Source organism: Notamacropus eugenii, chromosome 2 (assembly GCF_028372415.1).
Source record: "Notamacropus eugenii isolate mMacEug1 chromosome 2, mMacEug1.pri_v2, whole genome shotgun sequence".
Taxonomy (NCBI): Eukaryota; Metazoa; Chordata; class Mammalia; order Diprotodontia; family Macropodidae; genus Notamacropus; species Notamacropus eugenii.
In genome coordinates, this window is record NC_092873.1 from 261,940,376 (window position 1) to 261,964,383 (window position 24,008).

General features: G+C 37.5%; 1 protein-coding gene across 3 annotated transcripts in view; it reads right to left on the bottom strand.

The window, feature by feature from the left end:
• Positions 1–7,785: 7,785 nt before the first annotated feature.
• Positions 7,786–24,008, bottom strand: part of RNASET2 (ribonuclease T2) — a 45,759-nt gene continuing 29,536 nt past the window's right edge. For all 3 annotated transcript variants that reach the window (XM_072643862.1, XM_072643861.1, XM_072643863.1), the window contains 4 exons: positions 21,646–21,759; positions 16,279–16,324; positions 12,667–12,741; positions 7,786–8,675 (listed from right to left, as the gene is read on the bottom strand). In XM_072643862.1, coding sequence (XP_072499963.1) covers positions 8,475–8,675; positions 12,667–12,741; positions 16,279–16,324; positions 21,646–21,759 — 436 coding nt within the window. In that variant the 3' untranslated portion in view covers positions 7,786–8,474. The remainder of the gene's footprint in view (positions 8,676–12,666; positions 12,742–16,278; positions 16,325–21,645; positions 21,760–24,008) is intronic.

The following is a 24,008-nucleotide window of genomic DNA, read 5'->3' on the forward strand; positions in this document are numbered from 1 at the left end:
CCAGAGTCACACAGTCTGAGGCTGGATTCCAACTCTGGTCTTCCTGAATCCAGGCTTTGAGTGCTCTCTACCATGCCACTAAGCTTATCTTTGAAGACAGGCAAACAACGAATTCTCCTACTGTGCTACCTCCAAGACACCAATAATATATAGCAGTTCCAGGAATGGTGGTTCCACCTAGTCACCAACATTAAAAAGATAATGTAACTTTTGTCTATGAATTCCCATTAGGACCTGCCTGGTGGGTAGCTTACTGACATGTCAGACAAGAGACTCTTTGTCTGTCTGTACCTATGTGATGCTAAAAAATCCAGATGAAAACTAAAAAAGTCAGATATCCTAGGCAATTAGTTTACATGATGCCAAGCTTCTGGATACTTAGAAATAGCAGTGTGGTTGATTGAATTTTCCAATTTGTTATGTAGATACTTGGTATCAGTTAGACACTGACTTGCTTGACAAATGGCATTTAGCTAGAGTAACTGGACCATCCCTGAATGTCTTTCTTAAATTTGTGGACAAAAAGAGGCCTTCTACTTTTTCCTCTTTCTGCATCTGAGGATAAATGGACAAAAGTTATGCTGTGAAACATGATTCTTGAACAAAAGGTGTCAGAGTATTAGTAATACTTCACAAATCTGAAGTATTAGACATTTCCCCTTAAAGTCAATAAGGCATTTAATAGCTCTTTCCTTCATACATCTTAACATGCTAATAACCTAATATCTTTTGAACATGATATAGTAATTTTTACTGTCTATAAGATAAATGGGAGACTCATTACAGTCACTCAGAAAAAAAATGACTGTCAAAAATTACATGAAGTTACAGTATTTATCATTGCTAGTCAAATAATTTGCTTATATTAAAAAAAATACTAGATACATTCTCAAAATGTAGTTTATTCACTGGCGTTGCCAAGTAATTTATTCTATTACCACCTGAGTATAAGTGAAACTCTATTCTGATACCTCATTATGTCACTTATGGTGACCCGAGGTGCTAGAAAGTTTGATTTGAGGATCATAAGATCTGAGAGGTTCCAACTAGTTGGAAAATCTTCCACTTTAGTTCCAGAGACATCTACCAAATGAGGACCAGTCTCGTCAGCTTTTGAGAAGTCCATCCCTATAAGGTTGTCCATGAAGTTGTGATTTTTTGACCACATCAGCTCATGCAGACTATCTATTAAGGCACAGAAGGGAATTACAGTTCTTTTGAAGCACTGACTGGGATAATATTTTACTAATTTCAATTTATGAGCTGGTACTTACTCATGAAGAAAGGGGCTTCATTGCTTTCATGTTAGTGTTTTTCATCATGCTTCAGTGAGGAATAAAACTATTCTAATTGAATATCAAGCATTTATTTACAAGGCAATGCTCAAATACTCATGGGACCCTGGATTAAATCCATTTCGCAACTAAGCTACCATTTCACAAAATGGAAACTTTTCTGTGGCATTACACTCAACACGGCGGATTAGCAGTCTCAACCACATTGTTCTTTGATAATCCACATTAGGCAGTGGAACAACTAATAATGCTTATTACTTCCTTTGCTTAATGAAACAGTGTAGGTGGAACAGATGAAGAATTGCTTTCTAGTTTTTACCAGAATATGTAGTATGGCCCTGGGAACAGACCAAGTCACTTTCCCAAGTATCAACTTAGCTAAGTATTTAGAGGTAAATCATCAAAAGCTTGGACGCTTGACTTAGTAATGATGTTTTTTTGGCCATGACAACACATCAAACAAAAATGCAAAATGCAAAAATTACTTATTCCCAAGAGCCTTCTCTGTTCTAGACAAATTGGTTTATAGGCTTAGATTTCCATTTTCCAATATCTGTTCTCTTTAATTACAGAATCACAGATTTAGAACTAGAAGAGACCTTAGAGGTCAACCAGTCCAAACACTTCTTTTTTAAGCAGATGAATAATCTGTGCTGCAAATAGGTTAAGTGATTTGCTCAAGGTTACACATATAATAAATGGCAGAACCTATGAATCCAGATCCTCTGGAATATTTCCCCTTATTACAGCCCTACCCATTTTACAGTAACTGACTAAAATTCCACCTCTATAATTATAGTAAGAGGAGATGGAGAGGATATTTTAATAGGGAACACTTTGGGGGTAGTAAACAGTATGGGTTTTCAACCCATGTTCTACTGTATAATGGCCATGTAAATTTAGAAGACTGGCCATTAGCCACTAAAAAAATTTTGGGCAAAATGAAGTTCTCTGAACTCCTAGAGATGAATAGTTTTTGCTTTTCTTAAACTATTTGGTTATTAATCATGTGTTCCCTTTAAATGATCATTAATATTTTTGGCCTGGATTATGCATTAACTATTATATTTTTATCAGTACTCATCTTCTTCCTATTCCAGGAGTCCTTAAACTAGGGTCTGTGAACTTGGTGGATAGATAATAGACATACATATGTAGATAGAGATATACAAATAGAGATGGGTGTAGTAAATAATCATATGTCAATATAATTGGTTTCTTTTGTAACCTTATGTATTTTACTGAATGAATTTAAAAGTATTATTTTGAGTGGAGGTCCATAGGTTTCTATAGACTGCCAAAGGGGTCCATGACTATGACCAAAAAGGTTAAGAACCACCCCCCAACTCATTCCTCTTCCTGTATTCATAATCCTTCCACTTACCCTAGCTTTACATCTTGGAGTTATTCTCAATTCTTATCACTCCCTAATTCCCTCCTGTCCATCCCCATCAGTTGCCAAGTCTTGGAATCTCTACCTCCACAACACACATGCAGCACTCTACACTCTAGTCAAAGTGATTCACTTAGTATTTTGGCTCTTACCTTCCTTCCTTTGCACTCCAAGGTTGGGATGCTCTTCCTGGTCACTTCACCACTTAGAAATCTCCAACTTTTCTCTTTTTCATGGTGGTGAAGAATTGGAAATTGAAGGCATGCCCAATGAGGGAATGGCTGAACAAGTTTGGTATATGAATATAATGGAATACTATTGTGCTATAAAAAATGATGAGCAGGTGGATTTCAGAAAACCTTGGAAAGATTTACATGAATTGATGAAGAGTGAAGTGAAGAGAACCCGAAGAACACTGGACAGTATCATTGTGTGATCAACTATGTCCGTTGACTTAGCTCTTCTCATCAATACAACGATTCAAGATAATTATGAAAGACTCGTGATAGAAAATGCTATCCAGATCCAGAGAAAGAACTAATGGAATGCAGATCAAAGCAAACTTCACTTTTTTTGTTTTTCTCCCAGGGTTTTTTTCCTTTTTTGTTCTGTTTCATCTTTAACAACATGACTAATGTGGAAATATGTCTTACGTGACTACACATGTATTGACCTATTTCAGATTATTTGCTATCATGAGGAAGGGAAGAGAAAAGAGAGAAAAAAAATGGAACTCAAAGACTTTTCCAAAATATGAATGTTGAAAATTATCTTTACATGTAATTGGAAAAAATATTAAATTTTAAAGAAAAAGAAATCTCCAGCTTTTTTGCAAGACTCAATCCAAGTATCACCTCTAAAAAAAAGGTCTGTCCTGCTCCTCCACAATTATGAATCTTCTCCCCCACCCCATAATTTTGTATTTATATTGGACATATTTTGCACTTATTTCCCTGCATCCAAATTGATTTCCCTCAGAAAAACATAAGTTTTTTAAGGATAGAAACTTTCATTTTTGTCTTTATAGTACCCATAATTCAACACTGTGCCTGGAACTTTTTAAACTTCCTTTAAGTGAATTTGTGATTTCGTTTCTTTAGAAAATTGCTGATGACAAAACTCCCTCTAGCAATGCTGACTGGATCCTGCTCTGGAATTAGCAGTCTTAGGCTAAGACTTCCATGGGACACGGAAAAGCTAAGTGACTTGCCCAGGGTCATACAATCAATACGTATTTGAGGCAAGATTTTGTAACATGGAACTCTTCTATACACTATGCATGCAACACTACCTGTTGCATATGGCTCTGCCTGGAGTGCAGCAAACGTTTAATAAATGCTTGTTGAATTAAATTGATTAATCTTCTGAATTAGGTTTTTTACTCACTGAGAGTAGAAGTCATGTCCTATACTTTTAAAACATTTCTTCCAAGAAGCTCAAGATGGTGCTTTGCACCTAGTGAGAGTTCTATGAGCATCTGGTGCTTTAAAAAGCAAAACAAAAAACCAAACATTTTTACTTAAAGTTTTGAGCTCCAAATTCTATCCTTCCTCTACCCCCAGATGGTAAGCAATCAGATATAGATCATACATGTGCAATTAAGCAAAGTATTTCCATATTAGTTATTTTGTACAAGAAGACTCAAAAGGAAAAAGATCAAGTGAAAAATAGCATGCTTCAGTCTAGAGTCAGTCAATATCAGTTCTTTCTCTGGAGACAGAAGTATGCTTCATCATTAGGCCTTTGGGATGGTCTTGGATCATTGCATTGCTGAGAATAGCTAAGTCTTTCATGGTTCTTCATCTAACAATATTGGTATTACTGCTTACGATGTTCTCCTGTTTCTGATTACCTCACTATGCATCAGTTCATGTCTTCCCAATTTTTTCTGAAATAATCCTGCTTGTCATTTCTCATAGCACAATAATATTCCGTTACAATCATATGTCACAGTTTGTTTAGCCATTCTCCAATGGATGGGTATCCCTTCAATTTCTAATTCCTAGCCAGCATATAAAGAGCTGCTATGTTTGTATAAATGGGTTTTTTTCCCTTTTTTCATACGTACAGACCTAGTAATGGTATTGTTGGGTCAAAACATAGGCACCAGCTGACGTCTTTTTAAAGATTATATAAGCAAGGTTATTCTAATTATTTATCCTTAGTTAGACCACTAGGGTTTACACAAAGATGCCAGACCAGATTCTAATGTTTTCCTTAACTACCCAGGTATCTTATAGGATAAGTGGGAATCTAGTTTCTCTAAACTACTACTGACTCTTCCTAAGATGGAGATAAGATTCTAATCTAGGGCATTGTTTATTTGCAAAACAATTAGAATGAAATGATAATCATCTCCACTTTTAAATAGCTTCAGGAACTATCAGTCTGTTACTGAGAAAGGTTCTTCTCAGGGGACACAGAATTCCACCTACAGCTCTGTAAAAACAATTAGAGAGATCCATAAAGCCAGCCTCTTGAAAAATAAAAATGAACTGGGTTTTCGACCTTCCCCAAAAGAAAAATATAAATCATCTGTGAACCAATACATTGAGTTGGCAGACAATGGGAGAATACTGTGAAACAAACATGGAGGGTAACAGCTGAGGAAAGAAGAAAGGATGGAAAGGAGGGAGAAGCTAACGTAAGTAAGGTTAATAAACAATGAAGATGTTGGGAATGAGATTCATCACCTGGAACCTGGAGCTAAGGCTCTACGAACGTTTTAGTTAGTGAACTATATCTAATTCCCTCTCCACTTTTACATGAGATAGCTAAGAGGTATAATGGATAGATTTTGGAGTCAGGAAGACCCAAGTTCAAATATTAGGTGTGTGACCCTGGGCAGGCTCTACATTTCTCTCAGCTTTCTCATCTGTAAAATGGGGATAATTATACTTCCTAAGGTTATAGAAATAAAACAAGATTATGCATATAAAACACTCTAGAAACCTTAAAGCACTGTATAAAGGGGAGATACTATTTAGAAGATCAATCAACAAATCTCTAAAGACGTGTATGGCTAATGAAATGGACATGGTAAACTCAGAGAGCCTGAATGCAGAAGTCACTATTTACTGGGCAACAGCTTTAAGTATCCTTGAAAAACTGCTCTAATAACAGTATTTGCTAACACACGTACTATGTAGCAGGCACTGTTCTAAGTGCTTTACAATTATCTCATTGGTCCTCAGTACTAGTATTATCTCCACACTGCAGACAAGGAAACTGAGGCAAACAGGGGTTAAGTGACTTACCCAGAGTCACAAAGGTAGTAGCATAAAATGTCAAAATCAGGAAATTCTATCAGGGAAAATACATTAGATTTGGACTCAGAGAGCCTGGGTTTAAATTCTAGCTCTCCTTACTATATTGTGGGTCTTTGTTTTCCTCAAGTATACAAAATGAAAAGGCCAGACTTAATCTCTAAGGTCCTTTCCACCTCTAAATATATGATCCTATAATTCAGCTCAACCTCTCCATTTTACAGATCAGAAAACTAAGGCCCAGGGAGGGTTAAAATTTAGAATACTGATAGTTAAGCTGGTGGTCATTTTGCTATATGCCACTGCAAAGGGAAATTCTGAAGATGTGGAATAATAGAAGGGCTTTCCTTCATCCACCTACTAAGTATACCATAAGGCTGGGCAAAAAGCATTTTATTGGGATTTTAGAATCCAGGGTTCAAATCCTAGCTTGGCTACTATCTATGTGACCCTGGGTAAGTCATTTAATTTTCTGAGCCTCACTTTCCTTAGTTGATAAATGAGTTGGCCTAGATGACCTCTAAGAAAGGTCTGTTATAATTCTCAATGATCATCCAACAAACAAGTTGGTGATCCTTTACTGTAGATAAAAGACATGTGTTATCATCCTTAAGCCTGTTTTCAAAAACTGCCAAAATGGCACTAATTACAAACAATGATCCCTCCCTTACTTGAAAATGAGTGTGACACAGTTACAGAGAAAGCTTACACTCAGAAAGGCTCTCTTTTCTATCATTTAATAAAGTACAAAGATTCCCCTGCTCCAGAATTAAACTATGTTCAAAAAGAAGATTCTGTCTTCTTCAGCATCCCTTTGACTGAGACTTCTTGGAAGGATACTGGGAATTTGCAAGTATTCTCAAGTTAGAGATAACCAAGCTAGGTGACTCTCAATACAGATATAAGAAATAGAAAAAAGGATGAGCTTCATCAAATCACATCTATTCAAAGATGAACAAAAACCATAAACAATGTAATACCAGACAGTCTAGACCTCCAACCAACAGAAGGAAGCCCTTCTTAAAGGTAGGGAACCTTCTTCCTTTCACTTTTGACTTTATATCGCCTGCTCTTTGACACGTGCTTGTTAAAATGAGCCAGGACAAAGCTTAAACTTGAATTGATTGTGATCCATTCCATGGGAAAACAAGTACAAATAAGATACAGTCTGATGAAGTACAGACTGCTAAATTTTAAAGGCTGTAGAATCAATAATACCTACCAATTCACAGGCAACGTAAACAAAACGCTGAAAAACAGAACCCAAGATTACCCCCTTCAGAATCCTGAAACTTAATAAGCTTGAAAAAATATAAAGCAGTAATCTAATTTAGTCCTTTGCATGATTAGTTCAAATAGGTGGTTCCTATCACAAAACCTCTCTAAATATAAGAGATTTAATAAGGGTAGAGAAATGACAAAGGACGCACCAGTGTAAAAAGATTGTTTTAATAAAGCATGGAAAAGCAGCTGATTTCACAGCTCATTAGAAATCCCCATTTAAAAAAAATGAAATCAGCCCAGAGTGGGTATAGGTTCTCACACTGCAGCTATCTATTTGTAGCCTGGAGTGTTTGGGATCATTAACAAGAACACTTTGTTATTGTGAAACCAAATAAAGATGATGTGTAACAATTTCTGCTGGATCCAGGATCTAAAATAATAGAAGCACCACATTTTGGAACTATATTTTTGTCACATTATTTTACCCTACTTGTCAATGTGCCCAAGTCCTTCTAATTACCTTCAGAGAGGGAAAATGGCATCTTAATTAATGACCAAAATGAATTTTCCAGCAACACAACCTTAAAAAAAAAATCACAAACCAAAATAACATAAAGAATTTTATTTTCTTCTGGCAAAAAAAGGCTTGTTTGTTTGGTTTTTGGCATCTATATTATTCCTGAGTGGAGATAGAAAGAAGAAATACCTGCTACCTCAGTATTCTCTTCTCCAGCAAGGAGAACTGGTGAGAATATGGTAGGTGTTACACAGGTTGTTATGACAAGAAAAATAGGTAAAGTAAACAAGACTCTTCAGTATTTATTCCTTAGTCATGTAGAACAATGGGAGAATAGCTTGGTAACCCAACCTCCTATCTGAGAAACCAGCCTGGGTACCACATTGTGGCCCTTCTATCATGCACAGGCTGGAAGGGACTATAGACATCCAAAGGCACCATCCACAATGGAAGAAGTACATATTCCCTATGACTTGTACAAGTTATCCTATAACAAGAGTTAGAACAATTTACTAAGACTTATATAAACCTTTTTTCCTTTCTTTAACCATTCTTGTTTAGAAAAAACCCCACAAACTTTGTGCACTTTATTTAAAAACAAAAACAAAACCCTAGCTTTTCGGATTATTGATGTACCCTCTCTTCTCTACTTCCTTTGTAAAACATTGGGAATCTCTACTAAAATTAAATTTTAAAAAGTAAACATGTATTTGGTTGAACTGTTTTGTGAAACTTTCTTGCTTCCCATCTGACATGATATATTTCCAATCATCCAAATATCAATGGTACATCTTTTCTGAAGGAGGATAGAAAACTGGGCCATCTTCACAGACAGAGAGCCCATGACTCATGGAAGCCTCATCAGTCAACAAAGCATCTTGCAGGAAGGGAGAGTATACCTCTGGCTCAGTACAATTTCTCAAATGTAGGTCTTTGGTGAAACAGAATTCAATTTGACCAAGCGCTTGTACATCTTCTTCCTAGAAATTAAAAAAAGAAAACTTTTTTCCCCCAGAAAACATATCCTAGTTTTTGTTTTTCCCACAAAATCATATGGAATCACAAGAAGCAGTATAGTATAGTGGAGAGGTCACTGGACTTGGAATCAGAAAGATCTGATTTTAACACTTAATAGCTATATGATCCTTAATGATTGTTTAACAAACATCCCTTCCACTTCTAAACCTATGATCTCATGAATGCTAGAACTGAAAGAGACCTTGAAGATTATATAGTTCAATTACTTGATTTTCATGGTAAGAAAATAGAAGCCAAGTGGTTAAGAGATTTCCAGTTACTGATGACCTCTTCATTACCAAATCCAGTGGCCTTTTCTCAATCCTCATTCTTCATGATATCTCTGCAGCCTGATATATACTGTTAATGACCATCCTCTCTTTGACATCCTCTTCTCTCTAGGTTTTTGGGACACCACTCTCCCCTGGTTCTCCTATATGATTGCTTCTTCTCAGTCTCCTTTGCTGGATACTCATCCAGAGGTTAGAGCATTAGGCCCTGGGCCCTCTTTTCTCCTCCCTCTATACAACTTCACTTGGTGATCTCATCAGCTCCCATGAATTTAACGACTATCTGTAGGCTCATGATCCTCAAATCTACTGGTCCTGCTTCAAATTTTGCTGATCACTACTCTCTCATCCCCAACTGCGTCTCTGACATCCTCAAACTGGATGTCCCGCAGACATCTTGTAAACTCAACATGTCCAAAGCAGGACTTGTTATTTTTCCCCCTACACCTTCCCTCTGTCCTACATTCCCAGTTACAGTAGAGGGCAACATCATTCTCCCAGTCCCTCAGGCTCACAATCCAGGAGTCAGCCTCTAATCCTCCCATATCCAATATGCTGCCAAAGCTTGTTTATCTACTCTTTGCAACATCTCCAGTGCAGACCTTCCTCACCTCAAGTTTGGATTACTGCAATAGCCTGCTGGCTCAAGTCTCTCTCCCCAGTCCAATCATTCTCCATTCAGCCATCAAATTGATCTTCCTAAAGCTCAGGTCATCTCTCTACTCAGTAAACTCCAGTGGTTCCCTATCACCTCCAGGATCAAATACAAAACTCTTTGTTTGGTATTTAATGCCCTTCATAATCTAGATGCCCCTCCCCCATCTTTCTAATCTTTTTATACTTTCCTTTCTTTGATTCAGTGACCTCCTCACAGTTCCAAGAATAAGACATTCTATCTCTTCATCTCTGGGCCTTTTCTATTAACTGTACTCATGCCTGGAATTCTCTCTCTCTTCTTATCCCTGTCTACCCCTAGCTACCTTCTAAATAAAATCCCATCTTCTACAGGAAGTCTTCCCCAACCCCTATGATTTCCAGTGCCTTCCCTCTTTTAATTATTTCCTATTTATCCTATATATAATTTGTACATATTTATTTGCTTGCAGTCTCTCTCATTAGTTTGTGGATACCTTGAGGACAGGAGCTGTCTGTCCTCTGACTCTCCTTGTCTCTCCAGTGCTTAACACAGGATCTGGCACATAGTAAACACAGTAAATGTTGACTGACACCTCCAAATTATTCAGTTACTTGGTGGCAGAACCAGAAGGAGAACCTACATCTCACTAATGACAAATCTTCTTTTTTTTACTAATTCTACTTGATTGTAAAATGTGTAGAGATCATCCATTAAAACCTCATCATGATACCTCTAAAGTTATACCTGCAAAGAATCTGGGCAGGACCTAAATCAAGCTGGAAGAACATCCCTCTAAAATGCCTGCCCTTCAAGGACTACCCTGGGTGAGTACAGCCAGGCTCACCACCACAAGGCTGGCCACCAGTCAATGATTTGGGAATGAGGTTGGAGTGCAGATGTTGCTTTCTGTATCATAATTGGATAAATACTAAATTTAAAGCATGAAAGCCATATTTTGAATTGTACAGAGAAGAATTTATTTTTCTGGTTCATTAAAATCTTATCACAAAAAAGTAAAATTTGTATACACATATACATTCAGCTAGGCACACACACACATACATACACACTCACCACATGTGCCATCTGGTCAAATAAGCCCTTCATGAAATATCTACTACTCAAACTACTTGGAAAATCAGGATTCCAGTTTGATGTCATAAAATAATTATGGGGAGGAAAAGGTATTAAATCCACCACCAAACCACTCCCTTCTAAAATAAAAGCTTTTAAAAATCAAATGCAAGAGCACTTGTTATTTGACTTACTTCACACATTAGAAGGAGATGCTTAGCAAATCGTACCCACTAAGGAACTTCTCTTGCTTTGATCATAATTGGTGTTCTTGACTTATGAGGATTCTTCTTTTGTTCTACTAAAGGCCTTTGTCTAAGAAGCAAAGTCATCTTAGCCTCTAAAAAAGGAAATGTGCAGAATCATACCTAGGAAGGGGAACCTCAAAGATTCGAATTCTGCTTTCACTTTGACTTGTCAGTGAGACCTTGGACCATGGACTTAATTTCTGTGAAATTTACAGAATGTCCTTGGAAGGAGAAACAACAGAACTAAATGACTAGTTGTGGGAGGAGAAAGACAAAATTGTCAGCTCCCTCCAGGGAGTTGGGAGGGAGTGGGTTTTCTCCTCTACCCTGTCCTTCCCCTTTTTATACTCTGTGCTGATGTGCTGGAATCTTCCTCTGTTCAGACTCATCAATTAAGGAAGCCTTTCTGGGCACACTCGCCTCAGGCAGTTTGTGGTTCATGTCCCAAAGTATTGACGACCCAGTTGTAGCTCTATATACTATATAGTATATCTATCGGTATATACAAATATATATATATATCAGTATATAGCTATATGTATAAGTATTACAAATATCTCAATGCATGTATGTGTATTAGCATATCTATACATAGTACATACACACAGTTTATTTATACACTGTGAAATTACACACACGCACAGACACACACATACGGAGAGAAATGGAGAGGGGAAAAGTAATACTAGGCCAGAAATTGGTAAAGATTCTAATTCTATTTTCACTGACTTAGCAGTGAGACCTTTCTGCAATTCTGTTTCTTCATCAATAAAATCAGAGCAATTACATTTGCTCTTCCTTCTAGAAAGCTAAAAAGTAATAACCTACATAAAATTACTTTCAAAGTATAAAACTACAGAACTGCACAGCAACTGTTGCTCCATGTGTTTTAAGCAATTATTTCCATTAAAAAGGAGAACCTTGTTTCCTCAGGTCATTGTTTATCATATTAATACAGAATGTAGGAGGTTTTGGTAAAGCATTTTTGCAATTTAAAACTTTAGGAACTTAGGCTGAAATGGAACAGAAACAATCTACTGGATATTTAAAGGAGAGAGATACGGTGGAAAATTAAGGCAATATGAAGCCAAAAGACAGCAATAAAATCAGTTTTTAAAACATTTAAAAACTAATTTATTATGGTTTAGTGTGCTATTATACATAACAGCTTATCTTAGTTCAGCTCCTGTGAGAAACCAAAACTTATGACCCCAGAGGAGAGGGCACATTCACATTCATCTCATAGACAAAACAAAACTGAAAGCCACACCGCTATGGGAAGTGTGGTGCCACTTACCAATTGTTACGTTCAAACCTCTACTTTAAGAATTGAAGGTTAAAAGTTACGCAGCTTAAAGACTCCAGCTACCTTCCAATGACTGGGCTTGATCCCTGAGCAGTACTGGTTAATGGTTCTCCCATTCCAACCCTTCTTTAAAGAGTTCTATATCCTTCTAAGGAGGAGAAGAAACTAAGGGAACTTTTCACCAGCATGGCAAGGGAAGAGAAATTACGTATTGAAAATACACACCCCACCCCACTCCCACTCTTCTGTTCCTGAGAATTGTACAGAAATCACTAAGCTAAAGAAAATATGACTTAATATTCTTTAGTCTCTGAAGGAACATTATCAAGTTCAATGAAAGAGTCAACATGGTTTTCCATTGCAGAGATGAAAAAAGAGTTAAAAACCAAAATGTTCTACCTGTTCTGGTGGAAGGCACTGAATTTTTGGTATTACTCCATACATGCTTGTAAGGGCATTCTTAATGTCTTCAAGCTGAAATTAAATCATTAGAGTTAATGCAAGAATTTACATTCTTTGGATTCAGACCCATCTGACTCCAAAATTCCTCATTATACTGTAGCATGAACCGTATCTCTATGAGATACACATACAATTATTAATGGCAGGATAGATGGCTATACTACCAACAGACCTTCACCTCCAATCAATTACTGTTTATTAAAGTGTCTACCATGTGCATAGAGCTGTGCTTGGTGCTTAGATTACAAAGGGGAAAATAAACCACAATTTCTTTGATCAAAGAACCACACAGACAAATCCCAGCTTCAACACTCACAGTGTAAATGCTGTTACTGTATCTTTAAGAGGATTTAATAAACTGAGGCTGAATGACTTGGTTACTTGACTGATTAATGTGAGATCTTGTCATTTTAGCAATTAATGTGGAAATATTCAGAACCTATTCCTTTCTTCCTTAGAATCTGGCATAATGAGAGTGAATAAGGAAAATGCTCTAATAGCAAGTAAAGAGAAAGACACATTCGTGTGAATGTGGTCAACCTCAAACCTTTGTTACAAGTATAATAATATGATGCAGAATGTGAGGTAAAGGAGAGATCTTGCATGCTATGAAAAACAAGGATAGAAAAGACACTTAGTGAGGAGTATTAGGGAAACTTTCATGGAGTGGGTGGTACTTTAGCTGACCCTTGAAGGAAGGGAAGTAGTGTATGCCAGACAAAGCATGGAGGAGGATGATAACTGGCCAAGGAGAGAGAACAATTATACTTGATTCTAACTTCTAATGACAGTAATAACTAGAATTAATATAGTGCCCACTATGTGCCAGGCACTGTGTGAAACACTATTCAAATATTTCAATTGATTCTCACAACTCTGGGAGGTAGGTACTGTTATTACACCTATTTTACAGATGATGAAACTGGGGCAAACCAGGGTCACACGTTATTAAGTGTCTTCGGCTAAATCTGACCTCAGGTCTTCCAGAGATCAAGTACCCTATCCACTGTGCCACCAAACTGCCTGGTTAGGATGAGGAAAGAGGAAGGCAAAGAAATTAAAGGGATTCTAGAAGCAAAAGTATTTACATCCTCAACCATCACTGTCCCAAGGATCGATTTATTAGGGACTTATCTTCACAGAGGTCTCACAAATTGAATTTCTCCATTCTTTCCTCAAGCCTATCTTGCTGCTTTGCCACAAGCTGTTACTAATTCTGCTTTCACTGCCTCTTTTTTCCCTCTCCCTACAAACAGGAAGCCCCTCTCATTCCTACAAGCTCTCTTCCCTTCTTCCCATCTTTCTAGGATCCTAACCCTCTCACTCCAGTTACAGAATCTCAAAGGTGGAAAGGACTTTACAGACTAGCTAGTCTAGTATGCACATGAACACACAACCCCTTGGAAACATTATCACCACAATAACAACCAATAAGTGCTTAGTCAGCCTCTGTTGTACAACTCAAAGTGAATGAGATGCTACTGCACTAGGGAGGCCATCCTCATATCAAGCCACAATCAACCTATCAGCAGATTTGGCTTCTAGTTTTGCCCTCAAGAGCTAAGCAGAATAAATCTAATCCCTTTTCAGCATGATAAGGTTTTCGAATATTTGAAGTTATCTATCAAATCTTCTCCTGGCTAAACACCCCAGTTCTTACAACTAATCCTAAATTCAGGTGCTCTAATCTTAATGTAGTACTCTAAATGTGTCCTGAGCAGAGCAGAGTAAAACAGCACCATTACTTCCCTCATTCTGGATACCATGCCTTTCTCTTAATGCAGCATAAAATCACATTTGTTTAACTGTTAACCTGTGCTGAGCTTTCAGTCTGCTGTCACACACACACACCACCCCCTCTTAGATCTTCAAATCCTGGCCTTGCTCCTCAATCCCTCTATCACCTTGATCAAATCACTTCAAATTCCTGGACCAGCTTCCTTATCTATAACATAAGAAGGTTGGACTAAATGACTTCTGAGTTCCTTTTCTAACTCTGCAACTATGGTCCTATGAGCCCTCACTACACATAGCCAATCAATCATCAAGTCTTCTCAATTCTGTATCCACCCCCAACCCCCATGCTAGGTCAGGCACACCTCACCTCTCTCCTGGACTCCTGTAATAGCTTCCTAATTGGATTCCCTACCTGAAGTATTACTTCTTTCTAACTGATCTTCCACCTATCTACCAATGGCATCATTACCTGACCATATCCCTACCTTGCCCAGGAAGTTCTCCTGGCTGCCTATTACCTATAGGATCTAGTACAAACTCCTCTTTCTGGACTTTAAAGTACTTCACCACTTGGCTCTATCCAACTTTTCCACCCTTATTAGATATCATTTCCCCTTTATACACTTGTCCAATCAGCTAAAATGGCCTTCTGGCTGTTCCACACCCACGCCCCACATACTCCACCCCCCCCCCCCACTCACCCCACATTTGATCGCTTGCCTCTGATTTTCTTGCACAGAGTACTCTCCTTCCTTGGAACGTACTCCTTTCTTCCTTCTGCCTCTTGGAATGAAGTTATCATCAAAGCTCAGCTCAAACACTACTTCCTCTAGCAGGCCTTTCCTGGTTTTCTTCTTTCCCACCCCTAGCTCTTAGTGTCTCCCTCAAAAATGCCTTGTACTTATTTTACACACATTTTATTTATTTATTGATGGAATGAACTTTCATTTTTATCTTTCTGTCCCCATCATTTTTCTCAGTGCCTGGTAAAGAGGCATTTAAAAAATGCTTATCAATTAACTAATTGGTATTAACTCTTTCAAAATTTATTAAACTCTGCTTGCCTTGGTTTCCTCATCTGTAAAATGGGGATACGAATAGCACCCACCTCCCAGGATTGTTGTGAAGACCAAATGAGATTATAATTCTAAAATGCTTAGCACACAATAAGCCTTATATAAATGTTAGCTACAATGACGATGATGATGGCTCTGGACACAAGTACAGATCATAAAGGGAAGCCTTGTAAGGACCGCAATCAGCAATATGCAGATAGAATTATTTAAAGGACAACTGCACTTCTGTTTTTCACTGGCACTGAAAATGTCAACTGGAATCCCTCCAGCAGCAAATAAGAAGTACTGTTTTCCATTTTGCATCCCCAGCACCTAGCATGATGTCTTGCACATGGAAGGCACTTGCTAATTACTTACTGGATTGTATTGGAGTGGAATGTAGTTATAAATTGGAAGGCAATCACCAGAAAGAAAGCCAAAAGAGCTGACTCATTTCACAAAGCTAAATAACTGTCAGTGTCTTTCCATTTCACTTTCCAGTGAAACTTTAGGAGTTAAATGTTTGAAATCACTGAATCATTTAAACAGTCTTGATTTTGTATTCAGCATCTACTGGAAAAGAAACACTAAAAATGAAAATTTTCATGTAAACAAAAGAGGAGACGAAGGATGGTTGGAGTGGAACAGCTCAGAAAACACAGTTGTTGCTTGGTTAAGGCTGAGATGGCTTTCAGGGCTGCTGATCCTCTTAGCTGATAGGTTAGTTAACTATGAATCTTAGAAGTAAGAAACTCACCTGGTAGTATGAGACAGATGGCTCTATCCCCAATTTCAGGAGCACGCTAAAATTAAAAACAAAAACCAAAAAATGGTACTATGTATCTTTAAAATTCAGATATATTGTCTTTTCTTTTGTTTATTCAAAATATTATCTGCAAGATGTATAAATAAGAAAGTCTAAAACAGATTATAAGAATTAGGGCTAGAAGATATAGTAGAGATAATCTAATCCAAGACGTATTACCACTAAGGAAACTGAGGCTCAGAGACATAAAATGGGTTTTCCATGGTCACACAAGTAGCAAGCAGTTGGGCCCTGATTCATGCCTAGGGCCTGACTGCAGATCCAGTACTCTGTTGGACAGTGAGCTCCTCCAGAGCAGGGAGCCTTTCTTTGTATCCTTGGTGCTTAGCACTACATAGCAGGCCCTTGTTAAAATGTTTACTGACTCGCTGCTAAACAAATAAATGCTCTTAATGGGACTGCTGTTGTAGAGCTGTTTCAGTCGTGTCTGAATCTTCAAGACCCCATCTGGGGTTTTCTTGGCAAAGATGCTGGAATGGCTTGCCATTTCCTTCTCTAGCTCATTTGATAGATGAAGAAACTGAGGCAAACAGGGTTCAGTGACTTGCCCAGGGTTAGTGAGCTAGTATCTGAGGACAGATTTGAACCAGGCCTGGAGCTCTACACACTGCACCACCCAGATGAGAATGGGATTATTTTTTTCTTTTAAAACACTTTATGAAACAAGACCTATAAAAGTGCAGAAGAAATTATTTACAATTTATGATTTATTTAAGACAACCTCATTGGTCAATGGTTAAAATACCTTCAGTCTTGAAATATTTTCCAAAGCAGCAGGTTTTAACCTGTTCTAAGAAATCTTTTTAAAACACCATATAATTAATTTCTTCCCTGAACTATGGAGGTAGTCAACCATGGACTATTTCACTGATTCTCAGATTCATTATCCCAAAGAAAGTAATTTGCACATTTTCTATGAAGTCTTCTCCTGACTACTCCAACCCAGAGGGATCCCTCTGCAACCTTCCACCCCCATTAATTCTTAACTCTCTATGCCACTCAATTGACACGGACTTTATGCCACTCAATTGACACGGACTCTCTGTGCTGCTTTGCCCACTTAGTTCACTCTGTATGTATGTCTGATTTCCTTAGAGTAAAAGATACTCAAGGAAAGAGGCCTGTGTGTTACACTTTGTGATATCCCCTCCACAATCAATAAAGTTTAACAAACATTGAGTCAGCTAGGTAGTGCAGCAACAGAGCACCAACCCTGGAGTGAGGAGGACCTGAATTCAAATCTGGTCTCAGATACTTATTAGCTATGTGACCCTGGTCAAGTCATTTAACCTTGAATGATTAAAAAGAAAGTCTATCAAATGAATGAAGACTACACAAGAATTTTGTATTTGTAGTTATATGCAGTTATTCACCAAAAGGCAAATATTAATACCTATATTCTTTCATCCCTCCCTCCCTTCCTGTCTTCCTTCTTTTTTCCTTTCCTTCCTTCCTCCTTCTATACTCCCTCTCCTTCCACTACAGCTCAGAATTCCTAACCTCAAGCATTCTACCAGTCTCAACCTCCTTAGTAGCTGAGATTATAAGGTAGATATGCTGATCTCTTTCATACTCAGACAGCTTTATTTTCTACAGTATCTCAATCATTTCTGGTAGCCAGTCACTCAGACAAATAGAACAGTATGGCAGTGGAAAGAATACTTAATCTAGAGTCTAAAGACCTGGTTTTGAATCTTGGCCCTGCAACTTACTTAGCTGTGTTACCTCTGACAAATCCCTTCCCTTCTCTGGGCCCTTATTTTCTTTCCCCATCTGTAAAATGAAGAAGCTACATTTGAGTGATATAAAAATGGTTAGAGATCTGCACTAGGAATTGGGGTCAAATCATGCCTTTGATATTCATTAGTTGTGTAATCAAGAGACAGTCACTGCACCTCCCTTTTCTTTGGTGTCTTCATCTGTGACATGAGGCAATTGACCTAGATTGTCATTTGATTCATATCCATTCCAGATCCAAATCTACAGTGCTATTATCTAATGGACACAGAGTGTGGGCTTCTCTGACCACTAGCATGTATACAATGAATGAGACTCTGAAATATAAAGGTTATAGCCAGGTTTTGGGGGGTTTTTTTATATCTCCTGTACTTTCCGTCAAAAATGTAATTACCTAACAGGGTCACTTCCCTCAGGGCTAGAAACACAGTTCTACTTGACTACTCTAATAGTGTTGTATTAAAGCTAGGACAATGGGAGAAGGCACCATTCTTTCTGTCAGCACTGGATACAGTCTCCTCTCAGGTAAGGTGAGGCTCCCTCAGACCCCCTGTTCTGTTCTCTGCCTGTCTTTACTTCAGTTTTGGATGCAGGAGGACATGTAAAAAATGGAGAAGATTGTCTATCCTCTTGATTCCAATGAAATCAAGTAAAAATCAATAATCTCTCCTCAACCTTGGTTTAGCTGACCACACTGGTCCTCAACTGCCAGTTTTGCAGGGAATACAGCACATGCAAGTGGCTTCTTAGCCCCTGATGTTTCTGTTTTGGCCTCATTTCTAGGCCAGACTAGCATGCAGGGTTCTTAGCTCCTTTCATTATAAATGCTTTTATCATAGTGAAATGATTTTAAAAATATTTGAGAGAAGACTGTGGTTTACCAGACATTGTTAGGCTATTTGTAATTCAAACAGCTTGTCTTAGTCACAGCAATTCCCTGACGAATGAGAATAATACGAAGTAATCTTTTGCTAATCAACCATATTTAACTTATGTGATTCAAATCTGTTTAAATGATGAATAAACTTACATCAGATCCCTAAGCATGTGTTCCAATCCCTTGCCAGATAAAAGCATCCATAAATGAATATTTCATCCAATTTCATACAGACGGATATTCCATTTAAACTTAATCAAAAGCCATGGAACAGCTGGGATTCATAAGGATAGAGGTGACTATACTTGCTAGAATATAAAAGGGGCAGGGTGCCTTTTACAGTAGATGAGAGGTTCCATAAAAGACAACCTAGGAAATAAGCTTTTAAAAAACTCTTTAACCCACAAGGATGTTTTTAGATTTTCCCTACCCTCCAAAAAGTACATTACAGAATAAAAATAAATAAAATTATAATTCACATTCCACCCCAAACAAAAGCTACCACTCATACTATATAAATGGTTACTTATGAGGCTGATATCATGGAACCCCAATTATTTTACAAGGTTACTAAGAGCAGGAAACTGCTCTCTATTTAATTTTTACTCTCCCATAGTACCTAATACAGGATAACAGAATAAGGCACTGGTCACTTACTCCAACCCCTCTCATTTAACAAATGAAGAAATTGAGGACTCTCTGGTTAAGTAATTTGCCCAAGATTACATAAACAATAAATCGCAAAGCTGGGATGTCAACCTCAACATTCTGACTTTAAATCCAGAGCTCTTTCTACTTTACCTCGAAGGAAGGAAAGAAGGGAAGGAGGGAGGGAAGAAAGAGAATGGAAGAGAGGAAAGAAACACTCATTTACTGGGCTCCTACTATGTGCCAGACACTGTGCTAATAACTTTACAAATATCATTTTACTTGATCCTTTCAACAACCTTGGAAGGTAGGTGCCATTACTGTCCCCACTTTACAGTTGGGGAAATTGAGTCATACAAAATTTAAGTGACTTGCCCAGGGTCACACAACCAGCTAGCAAAAGTCTGAGGCCACATCTGAACCCAGGTCTACCTGAATTCAAATCTAGTAATGTAACACCTTGGTGCTAATACTTCCCACAGTAGCTACTCAACAAATACTGATTGAACTGACAGGCAAGTTAGCATCATTTAACTAAATATCAAAAGAATAGTATAGAGATGTTTTTCAAATAAATATATTATATACCAAAGTAACTATATAATTCAGGTGGGAATAAGATGCAGTATTTTGATAGAATTTATGATAAAATATAGTACTTTATTTATTGCCACAGCTCCCCAAATAGGAATATCCAGACACAGACATGCAGGTGGAATATCTTCCTTCTCCTGAAAGAAGGGAGGGTGGAGAGAAAAAAGAGATAAGCTGGGCAAGCAGAATCCTTTCTTGCTCTTGGGGATGCAAGAAAGGAAGGTGAGGGTGTAAAGCAGACATTAATTAGCATTTCAAGTTGGAATGTGAAACATCTTCCAGAGAAACAAGGTTATAAATGATGTGTAGGTTTTACAGTATGTAAATACTAGAATTCAGCTATATTTGGAAGGTTTTCTGGACTGAGACCCTAAGTACTACTGATAACATTGGAAAATGAAAATAATGGAAAATAACTGAAAATGGGAAATGGAGTTCCAAATGCCAGACTTTTAGAATGCAATCATTTCATTGGATGAGGGCCGTTTGTATTGACTGGGTCTTTATTCGGGGAAGCTAAATCCACTTTGCATAAATTACTTTTTATTCTTATTATACAAAGTAGAGTTTCAAATATGGCAGTGCCAGTTTTTACAGGAGGCAAACGCAGTACCGGGAAGTGGCATTGCAGGTTAGATGGATGGATCAAGATGAAGCACTGTGGGTCTTCTACTTTATTCATGATCCTCTTTGAAACATATGTCCTTCAAACGACTAACTAAATAAATGTAGCTTGGAAGCTTTTGAGAAGAAAAGATGGAAAATGACTTGAGCCTTACTAAGCTTGTAGCACATGAACAAGGTGAGATGCTGTACTGCTGGGATTTTACGTGGGAAATGCTTCTTTAACCCTCTACAGGAAAACAATGTACTCTATTCACTATTTCCCCAAGGACAAAATGTACCTCAGCATTATGATTTTTTTTTTTTAATGTAGAAGTCAAAAATTGATTGATCCTTCTTTTTCTTGTAAGTCATTACTGTGAAATTTGTTTGTCTCAGAAGTTTTTGTTTAGGTATCAAAAACCCATAAACAGTATCTATTTTGCTTCACTCATTTCATAGCCATAAAACAATGATAAAGCTTCAAACCAAAATTCCCAGAAATGCACAATAGACAGACCAAAAGATGAATGTCCAAAGAAATTCTTTGGTTGGAAATATTGCTGAATGGGAGAGAGGGGAAGGGGAGGAGACTCAAACCCTTCTTTCTATGGCTTAATTTCTTTGCATCACTCAATGTAGAGGGGTTCCAAATGAAACCCAACAGGACATACAACTAGAGAGAGTCATACACAACAGGAATGAAATGCCATCTTGTTTTGGATCCACAGAGGATATCAATCACCAAGGGAACCATGCAACTATAAACAGCTGGGACTCAGCAGGAGATATCATAGTTATTAAAGCAACAACAAATAGAAAGTGAAGACAGAACATACCTGTTGAGGTCAAGAGTCTTATAAAATTCCAGACATTTACCAAAGTATTTTCTTTGAGAATTTAGAACATCCAGCTGGGCTGCACATGTTCCATGTTTCTCCCACTCATGCTTCCTAGAAGAAACAAAGAAAAATGTAGAGTATCAAAAGTCTCTATGTGAAAAGAAAATTGGAACAGATACATGATGAAAACACTTATATTTGTTTCCACAAAATAAACCCATTTCATCCTACTGTGCTTTGAGACAGGTTATTTCTCCAGCAAAGCAAGAGAGATGAGAATACTCACAACATGTATGAACACAGGCCTAAGTTACTTGGGATAACATTCAATAGCCCCCATGGAATGCACCTTCCATTGCTTTCCCTCCTTTCATTGCTATTCAGTTTCAATTCATTTCTACGATTACAGCCTGCTCAACTTGCAACAGACTGAGGGTGAGAAATACGAAAATGCCATTGTTCAAACACCCACACATTCACTAGGAGATGTGAGTCGTGTGTTCTCAAGCAGATAGCTAGTATTTTACAGTCAGAGTATTTTACAGAGACGGTAAGGATAGACAGTCATTTTTCAGCAACTAGGAATGAATAGATAACTAATTCCTAAGAAAAATGCCTTAGAATTATTTAGTCTCAGCCTCTCCTCGTCATAGATAGCTTACTGCTCAGAAACACAATAATGGTAATTCAAAAGAAGAGAGAGAAAATCCACCTACCTATCCCCTAAACTGTCTTCAAACTCACAGTAAATTTTTTCTTGAAGAAAACTTAGTTCAACAATTTAAATCATGAGTTTTGTGTGCAAGGAATTTTTCTGGCAGATTTAGTCCTCTACAGTAATGCAAAGACCTAAAAAATTCCCAGTGGACTCTTGAGGCAAAACGCCTTCCACATCCAGAGAAAGAACTATGGAATTGGATCACAGAAGGAAGCAGACTATTTTCTCTTGTGTTACATGTTTTGTTTTGTTTTATGGTTTCTCCCATTCATTTTAATTCTTCTATGCAACATGTCTAAGTTGAAAATGTATTTAATAAGAATGTACATGTAGAACCTATATAAGATTGCACACCGGCTCAGGGAGGGAGTGGGGAGGGAGGGGGGAAGGACTGGGAGGGAAAGGAAAAAAAATCTAAGATATATGGAAGTGATTGTAGACAACTGAAAACAAAATAATTTAAAGTAAGAAAAAATAAAAATGAATCATTAGCTGTGATAGGTCACATAAGGAATAGGGTATTAAGTTTATCTAGTTCTATAAGGAAGGGAGAGAAAAGTTTATCAGGTCACCCAAGAATTAAGTTAAAATTAACAAATATTTATTAATCACCTATTTACCAGGCACTATACACTGAGGGGTTTCTTTTTGTTTCATTTTTACAAATACTACCTCATTTGATCCTCACAAAAATGAGGGAAGAGCTAATTTTACAGATAAGGAAACTGAGGCTGACAGAGGTTAGGTCTAGAGTCACACAGCTACTAAGTGTCTGACTCTGAATTTGATCTCACATCTTCCTGAATTCGAGTCCAGGGCTTTATCTACTGTACCACCTAGCTGACTCTAGATATTCATGCCCAAGAAGGATATATGAATGCAGATGAATAAGGAAATCAGTTAACCGAAAATTACATGGCTACATACAATAATAAGGGGGATTCTGCTACCACTATACCACCCACTCGCTTCTCCACCTCTTGCAAAATGACTTTCGTCCCCAATGCTCTTCTGAAACCACTTTCTTCATGGTCACCAATGACCTCATTACAAATACAATGATCCTTTCTTACTTCTTGTGCTTCTAGAGCTGTCAGTAGCCTTTGGCACTGTTGACTGTCTCTTCTTTCTCCCTCTGCTGCGCCCCCCTGCTTCTCTTCTTGCCCATAGGATTCTCCCTCTCCCATTCCCTAAATGTAAGCACTTTCCCAAATCTGCCATGGTCTTCTTTTTCTAAACTTTCTTTAGACCGTCTATATAGTGGATGTAGGAATTCCTTGGGACAACATAAAATAATTCAATTTATTGACATACAATTCATCTGGCAACATTTGACATTTTAAAAAACTTTTCCTCCTCTTGCTGCAATCACTTGTTTTATATGAGTTAGTGTTAAGTTCACAAGATTTTGACATATTCCAGCAAAAGAGCTTTAAAAAGCACAGGAAAATGACTCATATTCTTATAGAGGGGGAAGGAAAAAAATGTACATGATAATTTTTATTATATATTTAAAAGGAATAGCAATTTGTGTATAATAAATGTGCAGTTTCATAGGTGATCATTTTTTTTATTCTACCATGTTATGAAAATGCTGGTTTTATTTCATAAATTAAAAATAAAATAGTTTTTAAAAGGTTAG